The following is a 25,646-nucleotide window of genomic DNA, read 5'->3' as shown; positions in this document are numbered from 1 at the left end:
AAGAAGTCAGAAACAGCTTGCTCCCCGCTCCTTACTGCGTGGCGGCCTGGGGCTCCCTGAGGATCCGCTCGGTCAGGGAAGCCCGGCGCGGCCCGGACAACGGCTCCCTCGCCCCGCGGTGGGAGGGGCTCTGGGGCTCGGATCTGGTGCTGCAGCCGGGCCTGAGGCCGCGGGACGGCTGCTCGGAGCCGAGGGAGCGCCGCCGCCGGCCCGCCTCCTCCAGGATCCGCTCCATGTGCACCTCGTCGATGCCGGTGAGGAGTATCTCCCCCCGGGAGCTCCGCCGCCGCCCCGCCCACAGGTTCATCTGGTACAGGTCGTCCGCCGACTCGTCCGCCGACTCGTCCCCCGACTCCCCGCTCTCTTCCTGCGCCTCGGGCTCCAGCAGCTGGGCGGAGGAGGGGGTCGGGAGGGAGGGGTAGTGCGGAGGTGGGGTTAGGTCGCGGAGGGGGGAGAGGGGTGGGGAGGGTGGGGAGGTGGGCGTAGGTCGGAGGGTGGAGTGGGTGAAGGTGTGGGGAGGTGGGGAGGTGGGGAGGAGGGTGGGGGAGGGGTGGGGACGGGTGGGGAGGTGGGCGTAGGTCGGAGGGTGGAGTGGGTGAAGGTGTGGGGAGGTGGGGAGGAGGGTGGGGGAGGGTGGGGACGGGTGGGGAGGTGGGCGTAGGTCGGAGGGTGGAGTGGGTGAAGGTGTGGGGAGGTGGGGAGGAGGGTGGGGGAGGGGTGGGGACGGGTGGGGAGGTGGGCGTAGGTCGGAGGGTGGAGTGGGTGAAGGTGTGGGGAGGTGGGGAGGAGGGTGGGGGAGAGGTGGGGGAGGGGTGGGGACGGGTGGGAAGGTCGGGGTAGGGTTGGGGAGGTGGGGGAGGGGTGAGGAGGTAGGGGTAGGTCGGGAAGGGTGGGGGAGGTGTGAGGAGGGGGAGGAGAGGAGGAGGGTGGGGGCGATAAACAGGGCTGGTTACCAGCAGGAACAAGCTCCCCGCCAGGCGGGACTGACCGCGACTCGCGGGCTGTCGGACCGGTGCCGCTGTGAACACTCAGTGGGTCGGGCAGTGACAGCGGACACGGACACTGACACTGACTTCAGGTGTACCGAAGTGTAGGGGAGGGAATTCTGAGGGACAAGATCCACCATCACATGGATGGTCAGGGCCTGATCAGGAACAGTCAGCACGGTTTGTGTGTGGGATGTTATCTCTGACAAACCTTGAGGAGTTGTTCAAGAGGTCACTGAGAGGACATAAGGTAGGGCAGTGGATGTTGTCTGTATGGACTTCAGTAAAGCCTTTGACAAGGTCCCACATGGCAGGCTGATCTGGAAGGTTAGGTCCATTGGATTCAGAGAGAGCCAGTGAGGTGGATCCAGAATTGGCTCGATGATAGGAAGCAGAGGCTGATGGTTGAAGGTCAATTCTCCGACTGGAGGCCTGTGACCAGTGAGATGCCCCAGGGCTCAGTATTGGGACCTCTGTTATTCATGGTATATGTAAATGATTTGGATATGAACGTACACGGCACAATTAGCAAGTTTGCTGATGGTACTAAATTAGGGGGTCTTGTTGACAGTGAACTGCAAAGAGACCTTGATCAGTTAGGGAGGTGGGCTGAGGAATGGCAAATGGATGTGTGAGATGATGTATTTTGGGCTGTCAAACCAGGGTGGGACTTGTACAGTGAATGGCAGGGCACTGAGCGCTGTGGAACAGAGGGAGCTGGGAGTACAAGTGCACAGTTCACTGAAAGCAGCCACACAAGTCGACAGGGTGGTGAAGAAGGCAGTTAGCACGCTGGCCTGAGTTTAGGAGTAAGGACATGATGTTGCAGTTGTACAAGTCATTGGTGAGGCCGCACTTGGAGCACTATGTGCAGTTTTGGTCACCCTGTTATCGGAAAGACATTGTCCAGCTGGAGAAGGTGCAGAAGAGATTCACGAGGATGCTGCCCGGACTAGAGGGCCTGAGTTATAGGGAGAGGTTGGCCACGCTGGATCTTTATTCCTTGGAACGTAGGAGAATGAGGGGTGGCATCACAGAAGTTTATAAAATCAGGAGGGCTATGGATACGGTGGCCGATCATCATCTTTTCCCCCAGAGATGGGGAGTCCATAACTAAGGGCACAGACACAAGACAAGAGGGGAGAGATTTAAAAGGGACCTGAGCGGTAACTTCATTCCACAGAGGGTGGTGAGTGCCTGGAATGAGCTGCCAGAGGAAGTGGTCAAGGTGGGTACAATTGCAGCATTTAAGGGGTATTTGGTCAGGTACGTGGAGGGGAGGGATGGAGGGTTATGGACCAGACTGGGACTAGCAGGGAGGCTGCTGTGGTCGGCATGGACCAGTTGGGCCGAAGGGCCTGTTTCAGTGCTGTATTACTCTGTGCTCCCTCAGCCCCGCCCCTCCCACAGCACAGTCCCAGAGCTGGGAGCCGCAGTCAGCGAGGTGCTGAGGTATAGGCGACACGTGTCGCCGTGGAGCAGCTGCTGCTGCCAGTGACTGGGGAGAGTCCACGTGTCCCTGGACCCCAGAGCTCAGCATGTCCTGGGGCACAGGGCCGACAATCTGATTAGTGCAGCAGAGCTGGCCGGAGACAGCAAATGGGAGGGATGGGGCCAGAGGGGGAAATCACACAGGGAGAGATGTCACATGCCCCCCCATCACCCTCCCTCCCGACACCGAGCAACTACTCTCCGCCCCACACTTGCCCACGGTTGCCAAGGCTTTTAACTGGAGCGTAAATCAGGCAACAATGGACACTGACAAACAGCAGGTGTACAGAGGGAAGGTGATGTTGGGGGAGAGAGAGGGGGAGAGAGAGGGGAGAGAGAGGGGGAGAGAGAGGGGCAGAGAGATTGGGGGGAGAGAGGGGGAGAGAGATTGCAGAAGTGCATCTGGGAAATTGGAACCCAGGCAGCTGAAGTCATGATAGAAGGGGTGTGGAGCCGGAGGGGGTCACGGAGACGGGAAGGGATGCTGGGGCTGGGGAGTTGGGGGGGGGACTGGGGGAGTACAGAGACAGGGAGGGGTGTAGGGGCCAGGGTGGGGGGAGTACAGAGACGGGGAGGGGTGTAGGAGCCAGGGAGGGGTGGGCTGGGGGGGAGTACAGAGACAGGGAGGGGTGTAGGAGCCGGGGTGGGGGTACAGACACGGGGAGGGGTGTAGGAGCCGGGGATGGGTGGGCTGGGGGGAGTACAGAGACGGGGAGGGGTGTAAGGGCCGGGGTGGGGGGAGTACAGAGACGGGGAGGGGTGTAGGGGCCGGGGTGGGGGGAGTACAGAGACGGGGAGGGGTGTAGGGGCCGGGTTGGGGGGAGTACAGAGACGGGGAGGGGTGTAGGGGCCGGGGTGGGGGGAGTACAGAGACGGGGAGGGGTGTAGGGGCCGGGGTGGGGGGAGTACAGAGACGGGGAGGGGTGTAGGGGCCGGGGTGGGGGGAGTACAGAGACGGGGAGGGGTGTAGGAGCCAGGGTGGGGGTACAGACACGGGGAGGGGTGTAGGAGCCGGGGATGGGTGGGCTGGGGGGAGTACAGAGACGGGGAGGGGTGTAAGGGCCGGGTTGGGGGGAGTACAGAGACGGGGAGGGGTGTAGGAGCCGGGGATGGGTGGGCTGGGGGTACAGAGACAGGGAGGGGTGTAAGGGCCGGGGTGGGGGAGTACAGAGACGGGGAGGGGTGTAGGGGCTGGGGTGGGGGGAGTACAGAGACGGGGAGGGGTGTAGGGGCTGGGGTGGGGGGAGTACAGAGACGGGGAGGGGTGTAGGAGCCGGGGAGGGGTGGGCTGGGGGGAGTACAGAGACGGGGAGGGGTGTAGGAGCCGGGGAGGGGTGGGCTGGGGGGAGTACAGAGACGGGGAGGGGTGTAAGGGCCGGGGTGGGGGGAGTACAGAGACGGGGAGGGGTGTAGGAGCCGGGGATGGGTGGGCTGGGGGTACAGAGACAGGGAGAGGTGTAAGGGCTGGGGTGGGGGGAGTACAGAGACGGGGAGGGGTGTAGGAGCCAGGGAGGGGTGGGCTGGGGGGAGTACAGAGACAGGGAGGGGTGTAAGGGCCGGGGTGGGGGAGTACAGGGACGGGGAGGGGTGTAGGGGCCGGGGTGGGGGGAGTACAGAGACGGGGAGGGGTGTAGGAAGCCGGGGAGGGTGGGCTGGGGGGAGTACAGAGACGGGGAGGGGTGTAGGGGCCGGGGTGGGGGGAGTACAGAGACGGGGAGGGGTGTAGGGGCCGGGGTGGGGGGAGTACAGAGACGGGGAGGGGTGTAGGAGCCAGGGAGGGGTGGGCTGGGGGGAGTACAGAGACGGGGAGGGGTGTAGGAGCCGGGGAGGGGTGGGCTGGGGGGGAGTACAGAGACAGCCCCTTTCCCTGCCCAGTGCTCTCTGTGACTTTGCTGCCCTCTGGGTTGATTAAGCGAACAGGATATTGGTGCGTGACTCCTTCCTCCAACACTTGAACCAGCTTGCCCGAGCTGACACAAGACACAGAAGCAGGAGGAGGCCATTCACCCCTTTGTCACTGGTCTCCCAGTTAACAAGATCCTGGCTGATCCACCCCAGCGTTACCTTCCTCAGGAACCCCACACTCCCGGATTTCTGAAATATTCTGACAATCGTTTGACCTCTGCTGGAAATTCATGCAGCTACTGGCTCTTCACAGCTTCTGGGACAGAGTGACACTGTCACCGCACTCTGGCTGAAGACATTTCTGTCTGAATGGCTGGGCCCCTATTCTGAGACTGTGACACCTGGTTCTAGAGGATAACGACAGACTCTTGATCTCCCAGTACACTCACCGTGGCCCTTGCGCCTTACTGTCTGCCCCCACTGCACTCTCTCTGCAACTGTGACACTATATTCCGCATGCTGTGTTTCTTCCTGTCGTACTGCCTCCATACACTGACACACGGAATGATCTGTATGCATGGCAATCAAACTTCCCACACACCGGGGTTGTTCTCCCAAGAGCGTCGGAGGCTGAGGGGAGACCTGATAGAGGTTTATAAAATTCTGAGACACAGATAGAGCAGACAGCCAGTATCTTTTCCCCAGGGTAGAAATGTCAAACACCAGAGGACATGGTTTTAAGGTGAGAGGGGGGACGTTTAAAGGTGACGTGAGGGGCGAGTATTTTACGCAGAGAGGGGTGGGTGCCTGGAATGGGTTACCAGGGGTAGCAGTGGAAGTAGGCAGTCTGGTGGAGTTGGAGGTGTTTGGATAGACACGTGAATGTGAAGGGAATGGAGGGGTATGGACGGTGCACGTATCCAGGACGTTTAGTGTAAATTGGCATCACGATTAGCACAACACCGTGGGCTGAATGGCCTGTCCCGTGCTGGACTGTTCTGTGTTCAATGTTCTAAACAAAAGCTTTCCACTGTGTCTCAGACATGTGACAAGAATAAACCAATTATATCATTATATCTGCCCCACATCCATCCTGCCAAATTCTGGACGTTTTAAAGAGGTGACATAGAATGTAGAACGTGGAACAGAACAGCAGAAGAACAGGCCCTTCGGCCCACAATGTTGTGCTGAACCAACTAAGCTAATGATGTCTCATTACACTACTCCCTTCTGCCCACACAATGTCCATCTCCCTCCAGTCCCTCACATCGACAGGCCTGTCTAACAGCCTCTTGGGTACCTCTAACGTATCTGCCTCCACCCTCACCCCTGGCAGCACCTTCCAGGCACCCACCGCTCTCTGTGCCTCACACATCTCCTTTGAACTTGCCCCTCTCACCTTAAATGCATGCCCTCTGGTATTAGACATTTCGACCCTGGGAAAAAGATACCGGCTGTCTACTCTATCTGTGCCTCTCATAATCTTATAAACCTCTATCAGGTCTGCCTTCAGCCTCCGTCGCTCCAGGGAAAACAACACAAGTTTGTCCAACTTCTCCTTATAGCTCATGCCCTCTAATCCAGGCAGCATCCTGGAGAATCTCCTCTGTTCCCTCTCCAAAGCCCCCGCACCCTTCCTGTGATGGGGAATGACCTCTTGCTCTCCTAAAGCCAAGCAGGTTGGAGTCTGACTACACTTTCACACTGCACACACACCATCCTTGGGTTCAACTGGTTTGGATGTGTCTCACCCTGTGCCAGACACCAGCATCCATCATGTTACATTTGCAAGATTAAATCTGGACACTAAATAGATTGCAGGAGTGGGAGAGGTGACTGACCGCAGGGTTGCTGCTGTAATCAGATTGACAATGGAGAATCCTCTGGGCATCACGTGGATCTGTGGTAGAGCGGGCACGTGGACTCTCTCAGGCCGACAGGAGGGAGAACAAAACTGCTCCCACGCAGCACCGCTACCGTCAGCCGATGCTCCCAGGAGTGAGCCGCCCGTGCCCTGGTCAATAACATTGTGGCTGCTCTGACAGCAATCTCCATCACCGGATCCTTTCAGCCCTGTGTCCACAATCTGTCCACCTCTACCTTGAACAATCACTCAAAGGCTCTCTTTTCATCGGAAGAGGTTTCCAGACACCCCCACCAAGGGAAAAGAATGGGAGGCCCTTTATTTTTAAGCAGTGACTTCTGGATTCTCCCATGAGGAGGCACCCACTCCACAGGCACCACCGTCAAGGCCCGGGTTCCAGTCCAGCCCCCTCTCACTCTCACTCTGCTGGACCCCAGCACTGACAAGCCTAGGCCATCTGCCCAGTCCTCCGAACACAACCTGCTCCTGCCAGCTGACAGGAGAAACACGTCAAGCCACCGTGCCTCTTCCCGTCAGTATCCCGGCCCCAGGGTCAGAGAGGGAGGGACAGTTGGAGAGAATATGGAAGAGGGTAGCGTGAGTGTGTGTGTGTGTGTGTGTGTGTGTGTGTGTGAGTGTGAGTGAGTGTGTGTGAGTGTGTGTGTCCATGTATGCAGCTGTGTGTAAAGCAATCAACATGACTGTGTGTGTGTGTGTGTGTGTGTGTGTGTGTGTCTGTCTGTCTGTGTCTGTGTGTGTGTCCATGTATGGACTGCCCCGCTCTCCTCCCACAGCCCTGCATGTCCCCACACCAATCCCACTGCCCCGCTCTCTCCCCACTGCCCTGTATCAGTCCCCACACCGATCCCACTGCTCCGCGCTCTCCCCCCTGTGTCAGTCACCATACTGATCCCACTGCCCCGCTCTCCCCACTGCCCTGTATCAGTCCCCATACTGATCCCACTGCACAAGAAGGAGCCAAGGATGTTCCAGCCTCTGCAGGGGACTGGTGCTGCTCCCAGCAGGGGGTTCCTGCAGATTAACCATTGACCGGGTTCCTGTTACACGTTGCAATGCTGCCTGAGGAGCTCAGGCTGAGTCTAAGTCCGAGCGTTTCCACAGCGAGGTTTCTCCCTGACCCTCTCCATTGCTCTCTCCTCCCATCTCTGTCCCCATGCCCCTCTCCCCCCTTTCACTGTCCCTCTCTCTCCTTCACACACACACACACACACACACACACACACACACAGTTCCACACACATGCTCCCCCACACACACTCTCTCTCACACAGTTTCACACAAAGACACTCACAGCCACACTCACCCTCTCTCACACACTCCGTCTCTCTTACACACACAGAATTCCTAGTATCTCCTGCACCTTGATTTATACACCGACTTGGTATATTTTATATTGGAAAGCTATCTGCAATAGTGGCTTTCTGGGGGTTGTCTGTGTTAGTCCTGTGGGAGGAGATCCCTGTGTTCTGGTGTGTGGGGGTCCAGGGCTCTGCCTGTGAGATACCCTCCACACCCTGGTGAGGGCATGCTGTGTGGGGTGACCTGCGTGATGAGGGTGTGATCAATCACTACCCACGCTGGCACTGCCACACTTGCTCACAGGGGATGTGTCCGTGTTACGTCCCAGGAACTCGTCTGATCGCAGCAGGGGAGGGATGTGATGGTGGGGTGTGGCTGGTGAAATCTCTCAGCCGAGTCAGCTCCTGGGTTACCCACTGCTGAGGGAGTGCCGCACTCTGGGAGGCACTATCTTTGGGATGACATTTTGAACAGAGTTGCTACCTGTGAAGATTGTGAAGTATACTATGGCTCACACTTTGCAAAGACCACAGCAATGTCCCCAGTATCCACAACATGTCATCAAAATACAGACCACACACTTTACGTCTGAAAATTCAGCGAGGATTTCACATGAAGTTCAGCAAAGCGGGAAAGCGAGGAGACCGGACATCGGGGTGGGAGAGCCACAGCTGGGTCACGGGGGGGGGGGGGAGATTTCCCCACTGCAGAGAGGAGGGAGGGTTGCGGGCTGAAGGGACGGCTGGTGGTGGAGCAATGGCAGCGGAGAGAGCCGTGGGTCTGGACAAGGAGCAGCACAGAGACAGGGAGGGGTGTAGGAGCCGGAGGGGGTGACAGAGACAGGAGGGGTGTAGGAGCTGGGGGGGGGGGTTACAGAGAGAAGGAACTCTCGGGGTGAGGGGTGAATGGGTTAGGCCGGGTCCCAGGTGGAACGCAGAGTGTGAGGTGAGGAGGGCAGGTGAGGCGAGTGGAGCAGACGGCAAGAGTAGGTGAGGGTGGGCGAGGGCAGCTGAGGGTGGGCGAGGGCGGGCGGGGGTAGGCGAGGGTGGGCGAGGGCAGCTGGGGGTAGGTGAGGGTGGGTGAGGGCAGCCTGGGGTAGGTGAGGGTGGGCAAGGGTAGGTGAAGGTGGGCGAGTGGGGGGCGGGGTTAGGTGAGGGCGGGCGAGGACAGCCGAGGGCGGGCGAGGGCGGCGTGGCTCCTACCATGCTCCTGAGGGCATTGAAGAAGAAGAGCTGCAGGAGGACGGCCAGCTCGGCGCACTGGCTCAGCAGCTCGGTGAGCAGGGAGACGTTGCGGCCGATGTGGGCCAGGCCCAGGGCGGAGTAGGCCACCCTGCCAGCTGCTGCCAGATGTGTCTGCAGCTGGAGCTGGAGGTGGGACAGACGGTAGATCCTGGCCACGCAGAACCACAGCAGCAGCTGCTGGGCCCTCCACACCACCGCCAACATCTGGCTGGAGCCCAGCTGTGGGGGACAGGGGGGAGAGGGGGGTCAGTCAGACAGTTCTACACCTCCTCCTCCCCTCCCCCTCAACCAAGCTCCATACCCCTCCCCCTCCCTCACCCCCCTCCACCCCCTCACCACCTCCCCCCTCACACACCCTCCCCTCCCCCTCCCTCACCCCCCTCCCCCTCACCCTCCACCTCCCCCTCACACAGCTTCACCCCTCCCCCTCCACCACCTCCCCCCTCACACAGCCCCTCCCTTCCCCCTCCCCTCCCCTTCCCCTCCACCTCCCCTTCACACACCCTAGTCTCCATCCCCTCCTCCTCCCCCTCACATACCCCTCCAGCCTCCCCTCAACCCTCCCCCTCCACCCCCTCCCCCTCACACACCATCTCCACCTCCCCTCCCCCCCTCCTACCCTTCCCCTTGGGTGGTCTCTTGCCTCTCCCCCACCTCACCCCCTCTGACACCCAATCGCCCTCCTTCTCCCCCCTTCCTCTCCCCCTGCCCCCTCCCTCACCCCCATAGGTGATCTCTCCCCATCCCCCTCAACCACCCCCTCACTCCCTCCCCCTCAGTGTCCCTCCAATCTCACCCCTCAGCCACCCTTCCCTCACCCCCGGCACCTCCCCCCTCCCCAGAGTGAGCCCTGTCCCACTGGGCTCCCCCCACCGCGCCCGCCCACCACTGTGGGGCCAGGGTGACTCCCCACCCACCAGGACCAATCCCCATTCACTCCCTGCTTACCCAGGTTCGGTCAGAGTCAGGCCCACCCTTCCCAGGGCTCTCAGACCGGAAACGTTAACAGATCTGCCCTCTGCAGGCGCTGACCGACCGGCTGAGTGTTTCCAGCGTCATCTGCTTTTGTTCTGCAGTTGTAACTCCCTGATCACTGGGGTCACACTGGGGCCACCCACTGCTCACCAGATTTTACAGCAGAGAATCGTTGGGTCTGGGCTGCTGTTTCCCGGCACACAGGGGGAGCCCACCCACTATTGCAGGCAACACTCACTGGAATCGGACCTCAGCGCAAGGGCTGAATGACACTGGGATTATAGAACTGGCCCATCGAGTGAAGCGCGATGATACAGAGTGAAGCTCCCTCTACACCGTCCCATCACACACTCCCGGGCTCAGACACAGGGTGAAGCTCCCTCCACACCGTCCCATCACACACTCCCGGGCTCAGACACAGGGTGAAGCTCCCTCCACACCGTCCCATCACACACTCCCGGGGTCAGACACAGGGTGAAGCTCCCTCTACACCGTCCCATCACACACTCCCAGGGTCAGACGCAGGGTGAAGCTCCCTCTACACCGTCCCATCACACACTCCCGGGGTCAGACACAGGGTCCCCCCACCGTCCCATCACACACTCCTGGGGTCAAAAACAGGGTGAAGCTCCCTATACACCGTCCCATCACACACTCCCAGGGAGAGGGTGCAGAGGAGATTCACCAGGAAGTTGGCTGGGATGGAGAGTTTCAGTTATGAGCAGACACAAGAGAGTGCAGACAGTCTGGGGCAACAGAGGATCTGCAGGAGGAACTCAGCAGGTTGAGCAGCATCTGGGGGGGGGGGGGGGGTGGGAAGTTACCAAAGTTTCCGGTCGTGACCCTGCCTCAGAGCTGAGAGTGGAGAGGGGAGGGGGAGAGGTCCGGTATAGAGAGGGGGAGAATGGAGGGGGGAGATGGTCAGTATAGAGGGGAGGGAGAGAGGGGAGAGGGGAGAAGGGAGGAGGAGAGGGGAAGGAGAGAGGGGAGGGAGAGAGGGGAGAGGAAAGGGTAGGGAGAGGGGGAGGAGAAGGGAGGGGGAGAGGGGAGAGGGCTGCTATGGAGAGGGGAGGGGGTGAGGGGAGACGGGAGGGGGAGACGGGAGGGGGAGACGGGAGGGGGAGACGGGAGCCAGTAGGTGATCAGTGGACACAGGGTTAGGGGAAGGTGGACGAGATTTCAAAGGGATGTGAGGGGGACATTCTTCACCCAGAGAGCGGGGAGTCCCTGGAACACACTGCCCGAGAGAGGTGGAAGCAGGGTCACTGACGGCATTGAAGAAATGTCCAGACACCCAGGTATAGGCAGCTACTACACACGGGTGCCCAGTGGATGGCATGGATATGATGGGCCGAATGGCAGTTTCCCTGCTGTGTGACTCCCTGACAAAACGCTCACACAGCAGATGGACGAGGCCGCGCTCCGCAGCCGGGTGCTGTTGTCGGCAGCGTTTGGTCCCAGTTCCCAGGCCTGGTGTGTAATTCAGTTACTGCACAGTTAACACGGTGATAATGGGGTTACAGCGGCAGGAGTAACGTCCTTCCTGACACTGCGGACGGAGGGAGGGTCAGACCCGCAGAACACAGCATTCCTGTGTCCAAGAGTGGGGTGAAGAGGGGGAGGGAGAGAGGGGGGTGCAGAAAGAATGGGGGAGAGTGGGGGTCGGGGAGAGAGAGAAGTGGGGGAGAGAAGAGAGAATTGGAGGGGGAGGAGACAGGGAGGAGGGAAGCAAGAGAGGAGGCAGGGGGCAGAGCCGGGGAGAGAGGTGGGGGGTGAGACATGGGGGAAGGAATGAGAGGGGCAGAGGAAGGCAGGGGGAGAGGAGGGAATGGGGGTGGGGGGGGAGATGGGAGGAGGGAAACAGAGAGAGGGAATGAGACTGTGAGATGAAGTAAGAGTTGGAGAGGAGGGAGAGGAGTGTGTGAGGGAGGGGGAGGGGATGTGAGGGAGGGGGGAGTGTGTGAGAGAGGGAGAGGGGGTGTGAAGGAGGGAGAGGGGGTGTGAGGGAGGGAGGGAGGGGGGTGTGAGGGAGGGAGGGAGGGGGGTGTGAGGGAGGGAGGGAGGGGGGGTGTGTGAGGGAGGGAGGGGGTGTGTGAGGGAGGGAGGGGGTGTGTGAGGGAGGGAGGGAGGGAGGTGGGGTGTGAGGGGGAGGGGGTGTGAGGGAGGGAGGGGGGTGTGAGGGAGGGAGGGGGGGTGGGATGGTGAAGCTCAGGGTGAAGCGGTGGGGGAGACTAGATTGGATGGGTACATGTGTGGGGGTTGGACGGGTTGGGGTGGGGTCTGTGGATGAGGAGTGTTGGGACGGGCAGCTGGGCTGTGTTTTGTAGGGGGATGTATGTGGGGGTGTGGGAGGGAGTTGGGGGGTCTGTTGGTGGAGGCAGAGGTGGGGTGGTTTGGGGGATGTAGCTGAGCTGGGGAAGGAGTTGGGGTGGGGTCTATAGGGGGTGTAGGTGGGGAGAGTTTGGGGTGTCCATAGGTGTTGCGTGTGGGGGTGGGACAGGTTGGGGTGTGGGGTTGGTGGTGGGGTTGTGTGGGGTGGGGTGGGGAGTGTGGGGGTGGAGTGTGTGGAGTGGGGTTGGGTGGGGTGTGAGAGAGGATGGGGTGGGGGAGTGGGGTGGTGTGTGTGGGGGTGGGGGTGGGGATTGTGGGGGTGCAATGGGGGTGAGGGGAGTGGGGTGGGGAGTGTGGGGGTGAGGTTGGGTGGGGTGGGACAGGTTGGGGTCTGGGGCTGGGCTGTGTGAGGGAATGGGGTGGGGATGGGGTGTGTGGGTTGGGGTGTGTAGGGTTGGGATGGGTTGAGGTGTGTGGGGTGGGGGTGAGGTTGGGTGGGGGTGGGGTGTGTGGGGGTGGCGAGTGTGGTGGTGGGGTGTATGGGGGGAGGTTGGGTGGGGTGTGTGGGTGTGGGATTGGGTGGGGTGTGTGGGGGTGGGATGGGACGGTTTGGGGTCTGGGGGTGGGGTGTGTGGGCGTGAAGTTGGGTGGGATGTGTGGGGGTGGGATGGGACAGTTTGGGGTCTGGGGGTGGGGTGTGTGGGGGTGAGGTTGGGTGGGGTGTGTGGGGGTGGGATGGGACGGGTTGGGGTCTGGGGGTGGGGTGTGTGGGGGTGAGGTTGGGTGGGGTGTGTGGGGGTGGGATGGGACGGGTTGGGGTCTGGGGGTGGGGTGTGTGGGGGTGGGGTGGGACGGGTTGGGGTGAGGTTGGGTGGGGTGGGACGGGTTGGGGTCTGGGGGTGGGGTGGGACGGGCTGGGGTGAGGTTGGGGTCTGGGGGTGGGGTGTGTGGGCGTGAGGTTGGGTGGGGTGTGTAAGGGGATGGGGTGGGACGGGTTGGGGTCTGGGGGTGGGGTGTGTGGGGGTGGGGTGGGACGGGTTGGGGTCTGGGGGTGGGGTGTGTGGGGGTGATGTTGGGTGGGGTGTGTGAGGAGATGGGGTGGCGTGGGGTTGGGTGGGGACTGGAAGTGCGGGGGTAGGAAGCCGACACACTCACCCTGTCCAGCACCTGGTAGAGCAGCAGCGCGTTGGTGAGCAGCGCCAGCCACACACTCTGCCCGTACACCAGCGCCCGGCGCTGCCAGCGCAGGCGAACCTTCAGCACCAGCCGCCACACCTGGGGACCCATCCCCGGCTCCTCCTGCCCGTCACAGCCGGAGGCCGCCGCACCTGTGGTGGGAGGAGAAGGAAGGGAGGGGGTCAGTGGGCGACCGGGGCTGTGGGGTCCGCCCTCACTCGGGGGGGAGCCCAGTGGGGAGAGAGGGCAGGTCAGGGGGCAGGGGCAGCTGTAGGGGTGAGGGGAACAGCTCGCCTCACCCTCCGCCCCCGATACCAACTCCCGGGACCCTGCGAGCGAACCCAGCCCCGGGATAGGGGAACCCGAACCCCGGCAGCTGGACAGATGTGGACAGCACCGCCGCCTGCTGGCTGTCCGCCGCATGGCGGCTGGTCCACAGTGGACAGTCCGGCCCGGACCCGGGTCACGGACGTACCGGAGCGGCGAGTTCACGGTCCCGGGAGTCTGGCCACGAGACACCGCCGGGAACGGGGGCAAGGGAGGGTCGGACCAGCAGAACACAGCACCTGTCCTGAGTCCAAACTCCCTCCTGTTCACACCTCCCACACCCACCCGCCCCACACCGCTCCCTCCCGCTCCCAGTCCAGGAACACCTTGGCTCTAAAATACTCATGACTGTTGTCAAAGAACTCGTTCCCCCTCCATCACCCACACCCCCCCCCCCACCTCCGCCGTCTCCATGACCCCCTCAGGCCCCTACACCCCTCCCTGTCTCTGTAAACCCCCTACGGCCCCACACCCCTCCCCGCCTCTGTAACCCCTTCCGGCCCCACACCCGTCCCCGCCTCTGTAAACCCCCTCCAGCCTCACCCCTCCCCGCCTCTGTAAACCCCCTCCGGCCTCACACCCCTCCCCGCCTCTGTAAACCCCCTCCGGCCTCACACCCCTCCCCGCCTCTGTAAACCCCCTCCGGCCTCACACCCCTCCCCGTCTCTGTGACCCCCTCCGGCCCCTACACCCCTCCCCGTCTCTATAACCCACTCCAGCCCCACACCCCTCCCCGCCTCTGTAAACCCCCTCCGGCCCCTGCACCCCTCCCTCCCGCCCCTTCCCCTCGGAACACGGAGGTGTCCCCGTCCTGAGGCCAGCCCCCTGACCACCTCCCATCATTCCACCACCGGCGGCCCTGGATTCCCCTCCCCACAACTCTCTGCCCCCTCCCTGAAGTCGATGCTTCGGAGCTGCCTCTTGGCCCCCACTACTGACCCTCCCTCAGCGACGGGGCAATCCGCCCCTCCTCCCGCACTGCTGGCTGTGTTTTCGGCGCGCTAATCCCTTGTCTTGCGGTGGTAGTTTCCTTCATCGTCTTTTATAACTTACGCGGAACTTGTGTTGTCTGGAAGCACAGGCCAGTGTTCACAGTCCCTGTACCTCACCCTACTTGTACTCAGGACAATAAACTGGAAACATGTAGCAGCTGGCCTTCTATGCCACTGTGGAAGGTCTCTTGAACAGACCTCTTGAACCGAAAGAGACGCGACCTCACAATCTGCCTCGTCGTGGCCCTTGCACCTTATTACCTCAGTCAGATTGTCAGATGCACAAATCCTCATGTGCACAGGGGTAACCCGAAACTTACTTGCGGCAGCATCACAGCAGAATTCACAAGAACAACAAATTATACAGTTTTTACAAGAGAATGAACATAATTAGAGCAAACATATAGTCCACTGTAGTGGTAAGTGGTCACGGCGTTGCTGAACTGACTGCACTGCACTTTCCCTGCAACTGTGACACTCCGTCTTGCATTCTGTTATTGGTTTCCCCTGTACTACCACAATGCACTGTTGTTAGGATATCTTTTGTGCAGAGCGTTCTGGGGGCAGCCCGCAAGTGTCTCCACACTTCCAGTGCCCACACAGCATGCCCACAACTTCCTAACCCGTACGTCTTTGGAATGTGGGAGGAAACCGGAGCACCCGGAAGAAACCCACACAGCCACGGGGAGAATGTACAAACTCCTTACAGACAGCAGCGGGAATTGAACCCGGGTCGCTGGCGCTGTAATAGCGTCATGCTAACCACTACACTACCTTGCCTGCCCTGTTGTGAATCGATCAGCGTGGACAGCACCTCACCACCTGTGACCGTAATAAACCAGAGCCCGACCTGACGTCTCCCCAGAGGTCAGATCCCGTGTCCGGTGAGCAGCGGTGGGACGGCTCACTTACCAGCAGCCTCCTCAGTGTCGGGGAGGTATTGGTCCACCATACGGTCGAAGCTGACCAGAGCCCGAGCTCCCCTGGCCTCCAGCACCTGCCCCAGGCTGGTGTTGAGAAAGGCAGTGACCCGACCGGCCACAAAGCCTTGTGCCCTCACCATCGCGGCTCTCGTTCTCCCCGTCACCCTGTCCCGCTCTGAGGCGATCCACTCCTGCACGTTGTCCAAGGTCAGGCTGATGGACACGCTGAGGTGGGAGGTCACCTGGTGGTCAATGGGTGGACACGTGTTCCTTGGGCTCGGACAGTGAGCTGGCCGACCGGTCTGAGGGGTGGGGTTGTCCCAGGGGGGAGGCATCCCATCACAGCAGGTGATCCTTCCCAATGGAGCCCAGCCCCAGAACTGGAAGGGGGGGTCACGGAGACGGGGAGGGGTGTAGGGGCCAGAGGGGGTTACAGAGACAAGGAGAGGTGTAGAGGCCAGAGGGGGCCACAGCGACAGGGAGGGGTGTAGGGGCCGGAGGGAATTACAGAGACAGGGAGGGGCATGGGGTTTGATGGTGTTATGTGTTGAGGAACACAAGGGAGATTTGATGAGATTTAGAAACAAGATCCTGCCAGTGGGCAAGTCACTGAGTGTGGACAAGCGGAGTGCGATGGGTGGACAAGCGGACTGCGATGGGGGACAAGCGGACTGCGATGGGTGGACAAGCGGACTGCGATGGGTGGACAAGCGGAGTGCGATGGGGGACAAGCGGACTGCGATGGGTGGACAAGCGGAGTGCGATGGGTGGACAAGCGGACTGCGATGGGGGACAAGCGGAGTGCGATGGGGGACAAGCGGACTGCGATGGGTGAACAAGCGGAGTGCGATGGGTGAACAAGCGGAGTGCGATGGGGGGACAAGCGGACTGCGATGGGGGGACAAGCGAAGTGCGATGGGTGGACAAGCGGAGTGCGATGGGTGGACAAGCGGAGTGCGATGGGGGGACAAGCGGAGTGCGATGGGGGGACAAGCAGAGTGCGATGGGGGGACAAGCAGAGTGCGATGGGGGGACAAGTGAAGTGCGATGGGTGAACAAGCGGAGTGCGATGGGGGGACAAGCGGAGTGCGATGGGGGGACAAGCGAAGTGCGATGGGGGGACAAGCAGAGTGCGATGGGGGGACAAGCGAAGTGCGATGGGGGGACAAGCAGAGTGCGATGGGTGGCCTCCTCCCGGCACAGGATTGTGGACGGTGGGAGTGGCTCGTCCACAGGTTGGGGAACCTGGCAGTGTGGCGAATGGGCGCTGAGGCAATGGAGTCTCCATGGTGACAGAGAACCCTCCCCGAACCTCCCAGGACTAGGTTGGTCTGCGCCCAACACCTCGCGAGGTGGCAGAACCCCTGGACAAGAAGGGCTGGTGGCACACCTACCTCATCCACGGAGAGCTTCAGGATGGGGAACCTCTCTTCCAGTCTGTCCAGTCTGTTGGCTGCGAGGTCGTTGGCGATGTTAACTGCAGGGGTGGGACAGGGGTTGAGGTTTAAAGGCACACACCTGTTGCTGAGCCATACAGAGAGGGTGTCAGGAAGCGCCTGCTCTCTGGAACGGTGGGAGAGACCTGGAACTCTGTGTCCCCACCCCACTCGTAAACAATTGAGGATCGGGTCGGTAGGGATTGCCGGAATGGAGCAGCTGGGGTGGGGTGCGGGTGTAGGACGGGTTGAGGGGATGGAGTGAAGCTGCAGATCAGTCGTTCCCATTGAGTGGTGGGAGAGGCTCAGGGGGCCAATGCCCTCCTCCTGTTCCTCTGTGAAGGTCAGGGGCTGAATGCCCTCCCCTTGTCCATGCAACTGGCCGATGACCTAGAATTTCCACTCATTTATGGGAAATTACTGCTGCTTTAGCCTCGGTCACTTGGAAAGCGAGAGTTGAGACACGGTGCCAACTTGTTGCCCAAGACCAACAAAGCAGCCCGTTTATAAAACTCGGTGACCTACAGAGCAGAAGGATGTCTCGGGACTCAGTTTGGCCACGGTTCTGTGTAAAGGACACAAATCTGATGAACTAGGCAGAAAACCCGTGAGGGAAGTCCCACAACAGGAGCCTTGTCATCCCAGCGCCGCAACTTTCACTGCCTCGGGCTCTTTCCAAAGACTAACAACGCTACAGCTTAAAGACTGGGTGCACTTCAGCCTGAATCATGCTCGTATTGTGCTACAGGAGGAGGCCATTCGGCCCATGCTGGCTCACAATGGTGCAATCCCATCAGTCTCCTTCTCCACCTCTCCTTATTTCCCCTTTACCCCCCCCCCACCTCACCTGCCCTTCAACTCCTCCTTGATTCGCGTGCTACTTATGGAGTAACTTAGAGTCACCGAGTCACACAGCATGGAAACAGGCCCTTCAGCCCAACTTGTCCATGTTGACCAAGATGCCCACCTAAGCTTGTCCCATTTGCCCGCGTTTGGCCCGTATCACTCTGAACCTTTCCATATATCTGTCCAAGAGCTGGTCATCGGCTTCAGGAAAGGGGGCGGTGTACATGCACCTGTCCACATCAACAGTGCTGAGGTCAAGAGGGTTGAGAGCTTCAAGTTCCTGGGAGTGAACATCACCAACAGCCTGTCCTGGTCCAACCTCATACACGCCATGGCCAAGAAAGCTCACCAGTGCCTCTACCTCCTCAGGAGGCTAAAGAAATTTGGCATGTCCCCTTTGACACCAATTTTTATCAATGCACCATAGAAAGCATCCTATCTGGATGCATCACGGCTTGGGACGGCAACTGCTCTGCCCAGGAATGCAAGAAACTGCAGAGTTGCGGACACAGCCCAGCGCGGCATGGAAACCAGCCTCCCCTCCTTGGACTCTTCTCGCTGTCCCTTGTCTATACTTCTCGCTGCCTTGCTGAAGCAGCCAAAGACCCTGCCCACCCAGGTCATTCTCTCTTCTCTCCCATCAGGTAGAAGGTACAAGAGCCTGAGGGCACGTACCACCAGGCCCACTGTCATAAGACTATTAAACAGTTCCCTTATACGATGAGATGGACTCTTGACCTCACAATCTACCTTTTTATGACCTTGCACCTTATTGTCTACCTGCAATGCACTTCCCTGTAGCTGTGACACTTTACTCTGTACTCTGTTATTGTTTTTACCTGTACTACTTCAATGCACTCTGTACTGACTCAATATAACGGCACTGTGTAATGAATTGACCTGTACGATCGGTATGCAAGACAAGTTTTTCACTGGACCTCGGTACAATTGACAATAATAAACTGATCCCAAGTGTCTTTTAAATGTTGTAGTTGTACCTGCCTCACCCACTCCCTCTGGCAGCTCGTTCCACACACCCACCACCCTCTGTGTGAAGATCTTGCCCCTCAGGTCTCATTTAAATCTTTCCACTCTCACCTTAAACCCATGCCCTCTAGTTTTTGATTCCCTTTCCCTGGAAAAAAGACTGTGACCATTCACCTTATCCACGTGCCTCATGATTCTATGCACTTCTCACGGGGAAAACTTGCGGTCTCCCCGCACAGACAGCACCTGAGGGCCAGATCGAACATGGGTCGCTGGAGCTGTGGGGCAGCGGCTCTTCGAGCCACTGTGCTCCTTCCTTGCCCGTTCCCTGGGTCCGAGTACCCAGGCTAGAGTTACGTAGGAGGGTTGAAGATATACGTCCAGTTGCCAAAAGGGCAGACATATTTAGGATTGCAAAATATTAATGTGGAGATGGTGCAGACACAGAGGCGGTGACCATTGATTTTGAGGTTACCCGTTGGCATTGATTAGTTGTTAGGATAATCTTTTAATTTCTTAAGGGGTGGGAGATGTATAAATCTATTCCAAGCAACTCCTTCACGCAAAGGGAGGTGCATATTTGGAATGAGCTGCCAGAAACAGTGGTTGAGGCGGGCACATCAGCAACATTTAAAAGTCATCTAGATAAATCCATGGATAGGAGATGTTCAGAGGGCTCTGGGCCAAATGTGGACAGATGGGACCAGCTCACTGGGCAACACAGTCGGCATGGACGAGTTGGGCCGAAGGGCCTGTTTCCATGCTGTGTGACACTATGTCCCAACCCAATGGTCTATTTATTTTTGGAAATTCAGACCTCGGGTATTTATCTAAATTACATTTGGTTCAGCCCATTTGCTGACCAGGTCTGCAATATTTCAGTCCAATATCTCTCCTCATCCTGTTGTTTTCTTTGAAGGCTTCATGTTTGTCGGAAGGCCTAGTATCTCCAGGGATCGGATCCCACGTTCCAGGAACAGTGTGGAGATGGTGGGATGGGTGGAGGGCATGTGTGTGGGGGACAGGCGAGTTTAGAGGGTTGGAGTTTCGAAGGAATTCAATTCAATATCTGTGAAGGATTGAACGACGAGCTCAGGATGGAGTTACAGCTCCTGCGGTGCTCTGTTCCTTTCACTGTTACTTGGCTCCTTATCCAGCTGAGGAGAATTTAAACTCATAAATAAATCCGGAATTAAAGCTCGTCTCAGTAGTGGTAACCATGAAACTACTGGATTGTCGTAAAACCTACCCAGCTTGGAAGGATATCTGATATCCTTGGCTGGTCTGGTCTCCGTCTGAACCCAGTCTGACAACAACATAGGATGGCCAAAGTTAGTTTCAGATAAAGGGCCGTATTAGATTTAGATTGTTGCAGCTATTTACCTGTTTACCAGCACTGGAGGCTTGAGTTATAGGGAGAGACTGAACAGGCCAGGACTGTTTCCCCTGGAGCAAAGGAGGCTGAGGGGTGACCTTATGGAGGTTTATAACATCATGAGGGGCATAGATAAGGTGGTTCGGTCATAGTCTTTTCCCCAGGATAGGGGACTCTAAACCTGGAGGGCACAGGTGAGAGGTTTAAAGGGGACCTGAGGGGCAAGTTTTTCACACAGAGGGTGGTGGGTGTGTGGAACGAGCTGCCAGAGGAAGTGGGTGAGGCCGGTACAGTAACAACATTTAAAAGACACTTGGACGGGGACACGGACAGGAAAGGTTTAGAGGGACATGGGCCAAACGCTGGCAAATGGGCCTGGCTCAGGGAGGCACCTTGGTAGGTGTGGACCAGTTGCGGCCTGATTCTGTGCTCTAGAACTCTGTGACTCTACCATGGACTTCTAATGGTTCGAGGGCGATTAGGGATGGAGAGTCGGTGCTGGCGTCTCCAGTGGCATCCACATCCTGTGAGCTAAAACATTGCTTGAGGCGAATCATGGTGATCATCAGCCCAGACATCCACCTCTCTGTGATGGCACTCAAACCCACGGCCTTGGGGCGCAAGAAGTGAGGAGGAAGAGGGCAAGAGAGGGTCTGAGGACAAGATATTGGGTTGGGATCTGGAACTCACTGCCTGTGGGGGTGCTGGAGGCAGAGACTCCCAAAACACCGAGTGATGGAGTCACACAGCACGGACGCAGGCCCTTCGGCCCAACTGGTCCGTGCCAACCAAGATGCCCCTCGAAGCCAGTCCCATTTGCCCGTGCTTGGCCCTTATCCCTCTAAACCTTCCTTACCCATGTACCTGTCCAAGTGACTTTTAAATGTTGTTAATGTACCTGCCTCACCCACTTCCTCTGGCAGCTCGTTCCATATACGGACCACCCTCTGGGTGAAGATGTTGCCCCTCAGGTTCCTATTAAATCTCTCCCCTCTCACCCTAAGCCTCTGCCCTCTAGTTCTCGATTCCCCAACCACGGGGGCAAAAAAAAACACGAGAAGGATCTGGATGAGTGGTTGAGTCGCCAAGTCAGAGTGGTGGGAAATGGGATTAGTACAGGTGGTTAGAACGGAGGTGGTGGGCTGAAGGTCCTGTTGCTGTGGTGAGGCGTAGCCCAGAGCACACATCCAACTACCCGGTGACACAGCCTCGCTGGAAGGCACTGACCTGAGAAGGAAAGGTCTCCTTCACTTGGTCTCCACAACAATGCCTTAGAACACAGAACGAAACACAGTGCAGCACAGGAACAGGCCCTTCGGCCCACAGTGTCTGTGCTGGACACCATGCTGAATTAAAACTAATTCTCTTCTACCTGCATATGATCCATATCCCTCCATTCCCTGAATATCCACTTGTCTATCATATCTGCCCTCACCACTACCCCTGGCAGCCCGTTCCAGGCACCCACCACTCTCTGTGTAAAAAATCTCGCCCCACACATCTCCCTTAAACTTACCCCCTCTCACCGTAAATGCCGTCTAGTATTAGACATCTCAACCCTGGGAAAAAGATACCGGCTGTCTACTCTATCTGTGCCTCTCATAATCTTATAAACTGCCATCAGGTCTCCCCTCAGTGTCCAACGCTCCAGAGAAAACAACCCAAGTGTGTCCAACCTTTCCTTATAGCTCACATCCTCTAATCCAGGCAGCGTCCTGGCGAACCTCTCCAAAGCCTCCACATCCTCCCTGTCATGGGGTGACCAGAACCGAATGCAATTCTTCATCTGAAGTTCCTCTTTAATCCAAATCCGAACATTGATGAAAACTGATTCATGAGACATGGGCCCTGTGAAACAAGCCCTTTGTCCTGTAATTGAGCACGCAGGGCGGGTGTGTGGGAGCGAGACAGATGAATTAGCTGGCTTGCGCTGTGCTGGAGAGGGATATATTTGTAGCTTATGCTGCAGTGAATGAAGGTCATTGTCCACCATTGTGGCACCAAGTGCTGGGTGCTTCACCCTGAGGGATCCTGCTGGTCACTTGGCAGAGAGGGAGATGCAGGGGTGGTGGATGTGGGGACCCAGGCCCCAAGCACCGGGCCACTGCCAGTCCTCCACACTGCGGGCTGCAGCTGGTGTCCTGCAGTGGGGGGAGTGGCCTCTCCGGGTGGGAAGGAGAGGGACAGCTGGGGTTGGGTGGTGGGACCAACCAGGGGTGGGTAAGTGGTGGTTGGGAAACGTTCTGGACAGCAGCAGGGTGGGGATTACGGATTCATCCCAGGGGAGTGGTTGGAGTGCAGGGGAATGGTGGAAGGAGAGAGGGTTGTAGTGAGGGGGTGGGGGAAGGGAGGGGCTGGAGGGACAGATGTTGGGGGCGGGTCCGAGGAATGGGCCCTGGGACAAAGTGTGAAGGTTCTATGTCTGTGCACGAGGTTGGAGCGTGCGGGTGCGTTAGGGCGTGTGTATGTACATGCACATGCGTTAGGAAGCATGTATACACATGTACTAAGACACACATGGATACACACAGATCATGCACACACATGAAGTGCACGGTACATACACATGTGCACACAACACACAATGCATGTCCACACATGTACAAAGTACAAACAGCATGCACAACACATGCATGCAGATACATGGTACACACATATACACGGACACAGTGCGCATGCGCGCACATGCGCGCACGCACACACACACACACACACACACACACACACACACACACACACACACACACACAGAGTATACACATTGTACATGCACACACACGCCAGGCCACACAGATAACCAGAGACCCAAGCAGCTGGGGTGGTGGAGGGGAGGGAGTGTTTCGGGTGCTGAATGAGATGCCAGTCAAACAGGTTGCTGTGTCCCTGAGGGTCCCGAGCTTGCTGGGTATTGTTGGAACTGTGCTGGCCCGGGTTAGTGGAGACCGTTCCATCACACCACTCAACAGTGCTGCGTAGATGGCGGAAAGGTTTTCTTGGGCTCCAGGAGATGGGTTACTTGCCGCGGGATCCGCTGCTCTTGTATTAATGTGTCTGGTCCAGTTGAGTTTCTGGCCATTGGTGACCAGGACGTTGGTGGTGAGGGTAATACCACTGACACAAGGGTGGACTCTCTCTGGTTGGAAATGGCCCTTGCTTGTGTGTGGCGGTGTGGGAGGCATGTTTATGGGATGCCCCGACTGCCCTCTTGGGGGGACAGAGAAGATCCCAGGGCCACAATTAGGGGATCTGCCCCAGTGTCCTGGGGACAACCAAATGGTTGTTCCTCAAATGGTATCACCAAAGGATGGGAGAGGAGGAGGGGAGAGGGAGGATGGGGAATAGAGTGGGGGAGAGGGGGACGAAGGGAGAGGGATGGGAGAGAGGTGGAGAGGAGGGAGATTGGGGAGAGAGAGAGAGACAGAGAGAGAGAGAGAGACAGAGAGACAGAGAGAGCGCGATGGGGAATATAGAGGGTTGGGGAGAGGGGGATGAAGGGTTAGGGACAGGAAAGGTGGAGAGGTGAGAGGGGAATGGGAAGAGAGGGGGAGAGAGAGTGCAATGGGGGAGAGGGTTGGGGGAGAAGTGGACAAAAAGGGAGGTGGGGGGTGAGGCGTGCATTTACTCTGGGGCCATGCCAGAGGGCCAAGACCAGCGCTAGAGGAATGCGGGTGGCTCTTTCTTTGCTTCAGGCTGAGGGGGAGGGGAGGGGAGGGGAGTGGAGGGGAGGGGAGGGGAGGGGAGGGGAGGGGAGGCTCCATCCGCGACAGACAACAGGTCCCTGGTGTTACCCCGACCCCCTGCCCCACTCACTCTGAGGCTCGAGGTTGTCCAGGAGGGGCCGGGTGCCCCTGGCCACCGCGCGTGCCACCAGCCTCGCGCTCCCTTCCACCAGGCCGCAGGCGGAGTGGATCAGCCAGTTGGTCCGCTTGATGTCGGAGTAGGTGGCCACCATCAACTGTGTGGTGGAGTTAACCAGAGGAAGCCTCCTGAAGCGATGGACGACACTGGTCTGGAAGGGAGGGGGAGGTGGGTGGCAGGGGACACAAGACCCACAGGTCATCAACGGCAACCCACTGACCATCAACCGTGCCCAGCTCTTGGTGTCATCGCACGCATTCCCGTTCCCATGGCCCCAGGTTCCCATCTGGACAGGTCACCCTGAAGTCACAGCCTCAAGGAGGCTGCTGCCCTCGTCCCATTAACCCCGCTGGTACCTCACCTCCTTCACCCCCACTCCATTCACTGTCTCCGGCTCATCCCAACCGCACACAGCCATCCCAACACCATCCCACTCCGTCACACTCCATCCGTCTTGTCCACCTCTCCATCCCGCCATCTGTCACTGGCACTCCCCCCCTCCCCCTCCCTTCTCTCCCTCCCTCCATCCCCCACCCTTCCTCCCTCCATCCATCCCCCCCCTCCCTCCATCCATCCATCCCCCTCCATCCCTCCCTCCATCCATATTTATGTCACCATCTATCCACTTCTCTAACCCATCCTTCCATCTCTCCATCGGTCCCCCATCTTTCCCTCTCTTCACCATCCCCCTCCCCCCAATGCCTCTCCCTCTCCTCCTCCTCTCCCTCCTTTTCTGACCCCCTTTCCCCTAACCCTACCCCTCCTCTTTCCTCCCCCTCCCTTAATCTTCCCCTCCAACTCTCTCCTTCTCTCTCTTGCTCGACCCTCTCCCCCATCGCCTCATCCCTCCCCATCCCGCTCCCCCATCACCCAATCCCTCTCCCCATCGCCTCATCCCTCCCCATCCCGCTCCCCCATCACCCAATCCCTCTCCCCCATCGCCCCATCCCTCTCCCCCATCCCTCTCCCTTCCTGTCCGCCCTCCCGCAACCCTCTCTTCTCTCCCCCATGCCCATATCCCACCATCTCACCTCTACCTCTACCCCACCCTCCCACACCTCAAAACTGGGGTTGCCACAGAGGTGCTCCACATTCTCCCCATCCCTGCCCCTCCCTTGCACCCTTCTGCTTGTCTGTGTGCACAGCCCTTGTCTCAAGGGCAACGGCCAAAGGTGCAGCTTTAAACTGTGGACAGGTGACAGGCGCAGCCTACCTGAGGAGCTCTGCTTGGCAATCTCCGCACAGCCATCCCTGACATCCGCTGTTGGGAACAAAAGATACTGTCAAAAACACTTAATCTGACCCCCTTGGGAAGCAATGGACGAGCAAACTACAGGTCTGGCTAGTGTCAGAGATGTTCAGTTCAATGAATTAAATAACACTGGCTGGTTTAACTAAGTAATTAGTTTAACCTCGGCTCAGTAGGACCATGAATGAAGCTGATTCAGGTAAAAACCCATCTGGTGCAATAATGTCCTTCGGGGAAGGGAATCTGCCGCCATTACCCCGTCTGCTTTACATTGTACTCAAGACCCACTGCAGTGTGGTTAATCCCTGACTGCCTTCCAAAACCATCCTGTTGAGGACCCTACACCTTGTCCATCCCGCTGAGCTGTACAGGGGGAGCAGGAGGTCCCGTGTTCTGCCAGAGAGGAGAGCTGATCCTGTTT

General features: G+C 58.7%; 1 protein-coding gene across 1 annotated transcript; it reads right to left on the bottom strand.

Moving 5' to 3' along the window:
• Positions 1-25,202, bottom strand: LOC127587419 (uncharacterized). Its single transcript, XM_052045715.1, has 7 exons — positions 25,190-25,202; positions 23,929-24,127; positions 16,869-16,951; positions 15,464-15,716; positions 13,212-13,384; positions 8,709-8,969; positions 1-388 (listed from the first exon to the last, which is right to left on the bottom strand). Exons 2-7 carry the CDS (start codon positions 24,068-24,070, stop codon positions 32-34), a joined length of 1,269 nt encoding a protein of 422 aa, XP_051901675.1. The 5' UTR covers positions 24,071-24,127; positions 25,190-25,202; the 3' UTR covers positions 1-31.
• Positions 25,203-25,646: the final 444 nt, after the last annotated feature.

This window comes from Pristis pectinata, chromosome 40 (assembly GCF_009764475.1).
Source record: "Pristis pectinata isolate sPriPec2 chromosome 40, sPriPec2.1.pri, whole genome shotgun sequence".
In the NCBI taxonomy this organism is placed as follows: domain Eukaryota; kingdom Metazoa; phylum Chordata; class Chondrichthyes; order Rhinopristiformes; family Pristidae; genus Pristis; species Pristis pectinata.
The sequence above is the reverse complement of the archived record's forward strand: the minus strand, read 5'-3'. Positions and strand labels throughout refer to the sequence as shown.